We start from the raw sequence: 8,420 nt of genomic DNA, 5'->3' as shown, positions 1-8,420 counted from the left end.
ACCCACCAGCCATTCCTCGGAAGGAAGGTTGGGCAATCCTGCTTCTGTAGTGATACTGCCTTGGAGACCCAAGGAGGGGTTGCTATGAGTCAGGGCTGACTCAGTGGCACATAACAATACAACAAATATTTGTATTGGTCCTCTTTTTTATTTTCATGTGAAGGTTTATCATTTTTCTTTGAGTTTACCCTGTTATTTATAGTTTTCTTCCCAAGTTTAGAAAAAATCCTATCTTGTAGTTGTCTTGACTTTCCTACCATCTAGAAGTTCTGTAATGACAGTTTTTCCCCTCTTTTTTGGTGTGTAGTTGTTGTCCTCATTTGTCAATTGATGTCTCTGGTTCCCTGTTTACAATCCTGCAGGTTATTTACTTTGGATACTTCCATAGCTGGGTTGGTTTCTGGGTTATATCATCATGTGTATTAATGATCAGTTGTTTTTTGCTCTTGTTGCTTCTCTGTCCAAAGGGCTCCCTTTAGCATCTCTTGTAAGGTTGGGTTGGTTTTAACAAATTCCCTTAATTTCTGCTTATCTGGAAATGTCTTAATTTCACCATTATATTTGAGGGACAGTTTTTCTGGGTATATAATTCTTGGTTGGAAATTTTTCTCTTTCAGGGTTTTATATATACCATCCTATTTTCTTCTTGCCTGCATGGTTTCTGCTGAGAAATCTGAGCTTAGTCTTATTGGTTGCCCCTTGTAGGTAACTTTTTGTTTTTCCTGTGCTGCTCTCAAGATTCTTTTTTTGTCTTTGCTTTTGGTGAGTTTGATGGTGATATGTCTTGGTGATTTTCTTTTGGGGTCTATCCTGTTTGGGGTTTGTTGGACTTCCTGAATGAATATGTTCTCATCTTCCATCATACCAGGAAAACTTCCAACAAAACTACAACAATTTTCTATGTGGTTTTATTTTTCTCTTCCTGTTCTGGAATTCCAATTACATGTAGGTTATTCCTTTTGATGGTATACCACATGAACCTTAGGCTTTCTTCATTTTGTTTTGATCTTTTTTCTGATTTATCCCTTTCTAAGGAAGTGTTCAGGTGTTTGCCTTCAATATCCCTAATTCTATCTTCCAATTCTGATTCAGTTCTGCTCCTTTGCCCATTCAGTGTCTTATCTATTTCTGAAAATTTAGTATTAATCTTATGGATTTCTGTGTGTAGATCTTGTATCATTTCTGATTTTTCATTTATTTTGTCATTTTGTTCTTGTACTGTCTTTTGAAATTGTTGTAGGGTTTTCTCTGTTTTCCTCAATTTTGTCAGTGTTTTCCTTGATCTGTCTCTTAATTCGTTGAAGATACCTAAATATAATTATTTTAAATTCCTTATCAGGGAGTTCCAGTACTGTGTCTTTTTCAGGGATATGTTTTGGGTCTGTATACTGGTCCCTTGTTTCTCCTGCTTTGTCTTGCTTCTTTGTGTGGACTGTGATGCTCTTTTGTCTCTGAGGCATTGTGACGTTTTTGTGTTTATATTTAATTGGTGATTATATGTTGAAGTGACTTGCCCACGATTTTCATTTTCTTTGTTTTGTTTGTATGTTATCAATGCAAGCAGGGTACTGTGCTGTGCTCCTCTGTTCATTAGTTGATGGCACTTACCCCTCACCACCTGTCTCCTGTTGTCAGCCTCTTGTGTATCCCTGCCGACCTTGGCAAACAGAGCCTATTCTTAGGTCCCTGGAATCCAAATGAGAATGCTGTCAATTTAAAATCCAAAATGGTTGCCACTTGTAAAGATTCAAAATGGCTGTGCCCTTGGTCACTTTAAATATCCAAAATGGCTACTGCTTGTAAACAATCAAAATGACTGCATCCTCTGGACAGTGAAGAGTCAACTGCTCAGGTTGTCTCCCTCCTTGGTGTTTCCCTTCTTAGTCGTAGACCACCAGCGCAGTTGTTCCTGTAGCTCTTGGTGACCAGGGTTGATCTTTAGGTCAATTCTCAAGGTCCCAACACCACTTGGAAATATTTAGGCTATTGGTCCCGTCAGAGTAGCTGACAGTCTGCAGCTCTAACTGCCTCTGTACTCCCTGTTTTCATTCAGGTTTTTCCACTAGCTGGTGCCTAATCCACTTTTGTATAGTTCCTTTCAAACTCAGGGCTCCAGGATTATGTTCTGTATCTCTCTCAATTGGTTTTTCTTTTCTTTGTTGAATTGAAGAGGGTCTGTGTTGCTTGTCTGCCTATTCCTCCATCTTATAGGAAGTCCTCCAAAACTCAAAATCATGTGAAAAAAAGAAAAAAGACCAGGTTTGTTGGTCTGACAGAGCCTGGTGGAACCACTGAGACTATGGCTCCTAGCTGCCTTTCAGGTCTGAAATTGAACCCACTCCTGTGGCTTCCAGCCAAACAGAAGACAGGCGTATGAGCTGAACATTTACACTAGGTAGATACACTCCTGGGAGAGAACAGTCATGGGAGAAAGAAGGGCTCTTTATGCCCAGGGATACATACAGCTCAGGGGGCAGGAGCGCATAGAGGGAAGGACATAGGGAAGAGATAACTATGGGGAGAAAGTAGGAGGGGAGCTGTTGCATTGTGGTAAATTGTGGTCAATGTCAGGAGACAAAGTATGTGAATTGCTGTATGGAAAGTGAATTTGTTCTGTAAACTTTCACCCAGATCACAATTAAAAAGGAAGTACATCAAAGTTGTAGCCTTTCATTATACTTATTCAATTTGTATGCTGAGCTAATAATTCAAGAAGCTGGATTATATGAAGGAGAACATGGCATCAGGATTGGAGGAAGATTTTTTAACAACCTGCAATACGCAGATGACACAGCTTTGCTTGCTGAAAGTGAGGATGACTTGAAGCACTCACTGATGAAGTTTAAATACTGTGGTCTGCAGTGTGGATTATACCTCAATATATAGAAAACAAAAAGCCTCACAACTGGTCCAGTAAACACCTTTATGATAAATGTAGAAAAAACTGAAGTTGTCAAGGACTTTATATTATTTGATTCTACAGTCAACACCAATGGAAGCAGCAGTCAAGACATTAGATGACATATTGCATTGGGCAAATCTGCTGCAAAAGACTTTTTCAAGTGATGAAGAGCAAAGATGTCTCCTTGAAGACTAAGGTGTGCCTAACCCAAGCTGTGATATTTTCAGTTGCCTCTTATGCATGTGAAAACTGGACAGTGAATAAGGAAGACTGAAGAAGAGTTGATGCTTTTGAGTTGTGTTGGAGAAGAATGCTAAGAGTACCATGGTCTGCTAAAGGACTAACAAATCTTTCCTGAAAGAAGTATAGCCGGAATGCTCCTTGGAAGCGAAAATGGCCAGACTTCATCTCACCTACTTTGGTCATGTTATCAGAAGGAACCATTCTGTGAAGGATATCATGCTTGGTAAAGTGGAGGGCCAAAGAAAAAGGGGAAGACCTTCAACGAGATGGATTGTGAGGCTGGTGCAGGACTGGGCAGTGTTTTGTTCTGCTGTGCGTAGGTTTGCTATGAGTCAGAGATGACCCGATGGCACCTAACAACAACAACAACAACAACTTGGAGACATAGTTTGGGGAACCTCTGTTACTCGGAAGAAAAATCTGTAGTCAAAGCAGCAAATGAAATTTTAGTATGATTACCACATTTTGAGAGAAACATTAGTTTCTATTTAGCACTCATCCTGTGATAATGCCTTCAAATTTTCTCTCCTGATGAAATTTAGCAGTAAATAAAGCATGGTAGGAGCTCTGGTAGCATAGTGGCTAAAGCACTTGCCTGCTCACCAGAAGGCTGGCGGTTCAAACCCACCAGCCACTCCTCGGAAGGAAGGTTGGGCAATCCTACTTCCGTAGTGATACTGCCTCGGAAACCCAAGGAGGGGTCGCTATGAGTCGGGGCCGATTTGATGGCACATAACAACAACAACAGCAATGAGTAGTGGGGCCCATGGCAGGAGTTGATGAGGTACAGGTTTTCATCCAGTTCCCTGATAATAGAGGGGTATGTGAAATACTGAGCATTTTATTTAGGAAGGAGGAAGAAGAGGTTTAGGGTCTCTTGTCTTTCTTATCTGCTATTGGAGAGCCATTATAGCACTTTCTTCCTGGCCATTGTCTTCTGAATTACCTGTGTTGAAAAGGCTGGCAGTTCAAACCCACCAGCCATTCCTCAGAAGGAAGGTTCAGTATCTATTTCCATGGTGATACCGCCTCGGAAACCCAAGGAGGAGTTGCCACGAGTCAGATCCGACTCGACTGCAGTGAATTTGGTTTTTTTGGAATTCACACATAACCTGATGAGGTGAAATAAAATCGGTTCCAATTCACACATAATCTGATGAACTTGGAGGTTCTTATAGCTCACTGAGCCATCGGCCTTAGACATCCATGCTTTTATGTAGTTGATAGCCTGTAGGCACTAGGAACACCTGTTCCTCAGCCAGGAAAATCTAGAGATTTTAAACCAGGTACTGGGGGTCCACTTTGGAGTATCTGAAAGTGTATCTCCGTGGCTCAGAATGAAACAGACCTGTAGATAATTTGAGTCCCTGGACAAGTATATTACTCCAGAGGCCAAATATTTAGTCAGAGGTTGACCTTTAGGTTAAGAGAAGACCTATTAGATGGTGATTGATACCCTAACTATTGCTAGTTGTATTGTCTGCAGTTCCAATGGTGGCAGTAAAACTTCTCCTGCTCTTTGCCAATGGTCTGAGGTGATGAACCATCCTGGCTTGGTATGTTGTGTCCAGCAAACTACAGGTGTGCCGCTGGTAGTTATGGTGAAACCAGATACTTTTCTTATCCAGGAGATTAAGACCCTTCCTGCTAAAGCAAAGGTTAGTACCAAATTCTCCTATTACTTTGTGGTGAACCTGGCCATTTGTATTTTTGTGTCACTTCCCCATCTCTCTCAATGGAATTTTGATCCATTTTCTCCTAGATGCCTTTTCTCTGCCACCCTTCTCTGCCTACCAGCTGACCCTAAAATCAATTATTTCCATGCCTATTTCTCTCTGTACATTTGGGAACTAATGCCCTTCTTTGTGTTCTTCTCCTCCTAGATCCAAGACATGGTCGCCATCAGGCACACGGCCTGCAATGAGCAGCAGCGGACAACGATGATCTTGCTCTGTGAAGATGGCAGCCTGCGCATTTACATGGCCAATGTGGAGAACACTTCCTACTGGCTGCAGCCATCCCTGCAGCCTAGCAGTGTCATCAGCATAATGAAGCCTGTTCGAAAGCGTAAAACAGCTACCATCAGTAAGGTCCCTTCTCAAAAGAGGTCTGGTGGAATGGGAATGGCAGCCTTCTAGATGGCTAAGAATAGACTATTGTAAATAACTGTAAAGAAATGGTGATTGTCCCGTTTGCACATTTTGTAAAGTTAGAGTCATGGGCTACTTAATCTCTCAAAAGCAGAGTCAGGGTTGCTCAGGCCACCAGTGTTCTGTGTAGCTTTTAGAGAGACATTGTTCAAAGGACAAGAATCTGTTGGCTGCCAGCTTTGAGTTAGCAGTTCTTAGGTGCCCAAAAAAGTGCTTGATTGAGAGATTCTTTTCTCTGGATTTAGATAAAATGGTTTACCTAATGTGAGGTATAGGGTGGAACTGATTGAGTGGATTCCTTTGTTTGGTTAATTTCCCACTGAGTAGTGAAGAACCCATCACAGGTGTCTAAACTGGGGGTCTTGTTCCTGACTGATACAGCACTCTTCAGGGTATTTGAAAGGTGGAATTTAGGAGCAAGTGAGAAGAGACCATTGCCCATATTATCACGTTATCTTACTTTTATTCTAAATTTCATGTTTGAGCTGTTAGTGTAGTTCATTCTCCTGAAAAGAAATACCTTCTATTGTTTATGACAAGAGCCTATTGTTATTATCTGTACACCCAGTGCCAGATTTCTTTGTATTGCTAAGTCATCTTGTAGTTAGGGGTAATAAGTTTTCAAGAACTAACCACATGTAGCTGATGCAAATGTTATATAGTAAAACCTGCAAAAGCTGTTACCTGTGTAAGGTGAAAACCTGTCAGAATAGAAAAACTGAAAGATTTTCCACTTACAGAAAGCGATAGAAAAATGGTAAGATGACACCCTGTCAAAAGTGGAAAACTTGCGAGACTCACAGAAAAGCAAGGCAGCCCCATTGAGTTCCAGCTCTCACAGGTTTCACTATTTATTTTGCTTAAGAAGGTTTGAGTGTGTAAGTGTAGCTCAGTCTGGAGGGAGTCTTTACCTGGAGAATAGGAGCAGAGGTGGTATAATGACATATACCAGTGCTCTCTGGCAATCAGATAATGTTCTCTGCAGCAACCCGCACGTCTAGCCAGGTGACCTTCCCCATTGACTTCTTTGAGCACAACCAGCAGCTTACAGATGTGGAGTTTGGTGGTAATGATCTCCTGCAAGTCTACAATGCACAGCAGATAAAGCACCGGCTGAATTCCACTGGCATGTATGTGGCCAACACGAAGGTGAGGACTGTGCTGGGCTGTATTCAGTCCTGGGGTGGAAGAACTCCTAAAAAATAGGGTTTGAGGACACATCTTTTAGAATGCAAGCATATGCCTACAAGGCTAGTTAAATGGTCCCTTGAATAGATGAATATTCTCACTCACAGGCAGAAGGGTTCTCAGTCTGTAGCTTAGGTTCCCAGCATCATTGTCAGGGTTATTGTGTAGAGGGCAACAGGAGGCTGTCAGATGGGGAAAACCAAGCCAAACTAAACTTCCTACCATTAAGTTGATTCTGACTCATAGCAGCCCCTATTGGGTCTCTAAGGTGGTAAACCTTTATGGAATTCCATTGCCCAGTCTTCCTTTTGCGGAGAGGCTGGTGGGTTTGAACTGCCAGCCTTCTGGTTAGCAGTCAAATGCCTTAGGTACTGTACCATCAGAGCTCGTTAACTGGGGAAAAGGGAGGCCAAAATGAAAGAATGTTTCTCCATCATGGGAAGCAGTAAGTCATTATTGGGGGGTTAACAGGAGAAAAATCTTCACCTAGGAGTGAGACTGTCAGAAGAAGTATTAAATCTTTTTTTTTTTTTTTTTTTTAATTTTTATTGTGATTTGGGTGAAAGTTTACAGAGCAAATTCAATTTCCATACAGCAGCTCACATACACTTTGTCTCATGACATTGACTGAAATTTCCCACAATGCAATAGGTCCCCTGTCACTTCTTCCCCATGGTTACCTCTTCCCTGTGTCCTTCACTCCCATGCACTCCTGCCCCCTGAGCTGTCTCCCTGTGCATACACAGCCCTTCTATTCTCCCATGATTTTTTTTCCAAGTAGTGTTATCTACCTAATGTAAATGTTCAGCTCATATGCCTGTCTTTTGTTTGGCAGGAAGCCACAGGAGTAGGTTCAATTCCAGACCTGAAGGGCAGCTGTGGGCCATAGTCTCATCAATGGTTCCATCAGGCTCTATCAGACCAGCAAACCTGGTCCCTTTTTTTTTCCCCAGTGATTTTGAGTTTTGTTACACATCGTCCTCCCACTCTGTGCAGGGTCTCCTACTTAGATCCCCCTTCGAGTGGTTGACAGTGGTAGCTGGGCACCATCTAGTTCTTCTGGTCTCGTAGTCATATACGCTGAGGATTGCATGGTGTACCAGTCACTTGGACTAATAAGAAATATTAAAATCTTGAGCTTACAAACTTCTGCTAGTTTTCTGATGTTTGCCTTCTCTCCCTACAGCCTGGTGGCTTCACGATTGAAATTAGTAATAATAACAGCACTATGGTGATGACAGGCATGCGGATCCAGATCGGCACCCAGGCAATTGAACGGGCCCCGTCATATATTGAGATCTTTGGCAGGACTATGCAGCTTAACCTGAGTCGCTCACGCTGGTTTGACTTTCCTTTCACCAGAGAGGAAGCCCTGCAAGCTGATAAGAAACTGAACCTCTTCAGTGAGTCACCAACCTGTGGTGCAGATTGTATCCTTCTCATTTTGATTGCTGAATTGGGGCGTCTGATCTATGGCTCACTAGCGTTCTGGGAACCTTCTGCCATCAGAAAACTTTGAGCTTCATTTGAGATATAAAGGAGGCAAGGTGACAGGGTAGGGGTAAAGATAGAATGAAACTTGGCTCAAGCATTCACTCCCGTAGTGCTGGGTCATCCTTACTAAATCTCTGCCGATTTAGGCAGAGAGGAGGTAGAATTAGCATGTGAGATCTCAAAGCTTTCTCCAGGCACAGGTGAAAGCCCCAGGTCACACATCACCAAGAGGTGTTGAGCCTTTCTGTAGAAAGTTTGAAACTCTCAGAGTGCAAGTCCCTGATCCCTTCATAAGGCTAGCGTCTTTCTCCACCATTTATTGTCTACCTGATATCCTTTCTTCTAGAAATGTTGGTGTTAAGTGGGGATCATGATCTGTACTTTGAAAAAAGAAAGTGCTCAGAGATGCCTGGGGCTGGAGTATAGAGTTTCCTATGGATAAG

The 8,420-nt window shown here is 42.2% G+C and overlaps 1 protein-coding gene across 1 annotated transcript in view; it reads left to right on the top strand.

Moving 5' to 3' along the window:
• UBR4 (ubiquitin protein ligase E3 component n-recognin 4) overlaps nucleotides 1–8,420 on the top strand; it is a 180,860-nt gene that overhangs the window by 71,168 nt on the left and 101,272 nt on the right. The window contains exons 45-48 of the mRNA XM_007935639.2: nucleotides 4,632–4,803; nucleotides 5,029–5,230; nucleotides 6,281–6,444; nucleotides 7,670–7,886. Coding sequence (XP_007933830.1) covers nucleotides 4,632–4,803; nucleotides 5,029–5,230; nucleotides 6,281–6,444; nucleotides 7,670–7,886 — 755 coding nt within the window. The remainder of the gene's footprint in view (nucleotides 1–4,631; nucleotides 4,804–5,028; nucleotides 5,231–6,280; nucleotides 6,445–7,669; nucleotides 7,887–8,420) is intronic.

The sequence above is a fragment of the Orycteropus afer genome, unplaced genomic scaffold (genome assembly GCF_000298275.1).
Source record: "Orycteropus afer afer isolate SDZICR_OR568_19922 unplaced genomic scaffold, OryAfe1.0 scaffold00031, whole genome shotgun sequence".
Taxonomy (NCBI): domain Eukaryota; kingdom Metazoa; phylum Chordata; class Mammalia; order Tubulidentata; family Orycteropodidae; genus Orycteropus; species Orycteropus afer.
Note: the sequence above shows the minus strand (reverse complement) of the source record. Positions and strands in the feature narration are given on the sequence as shown.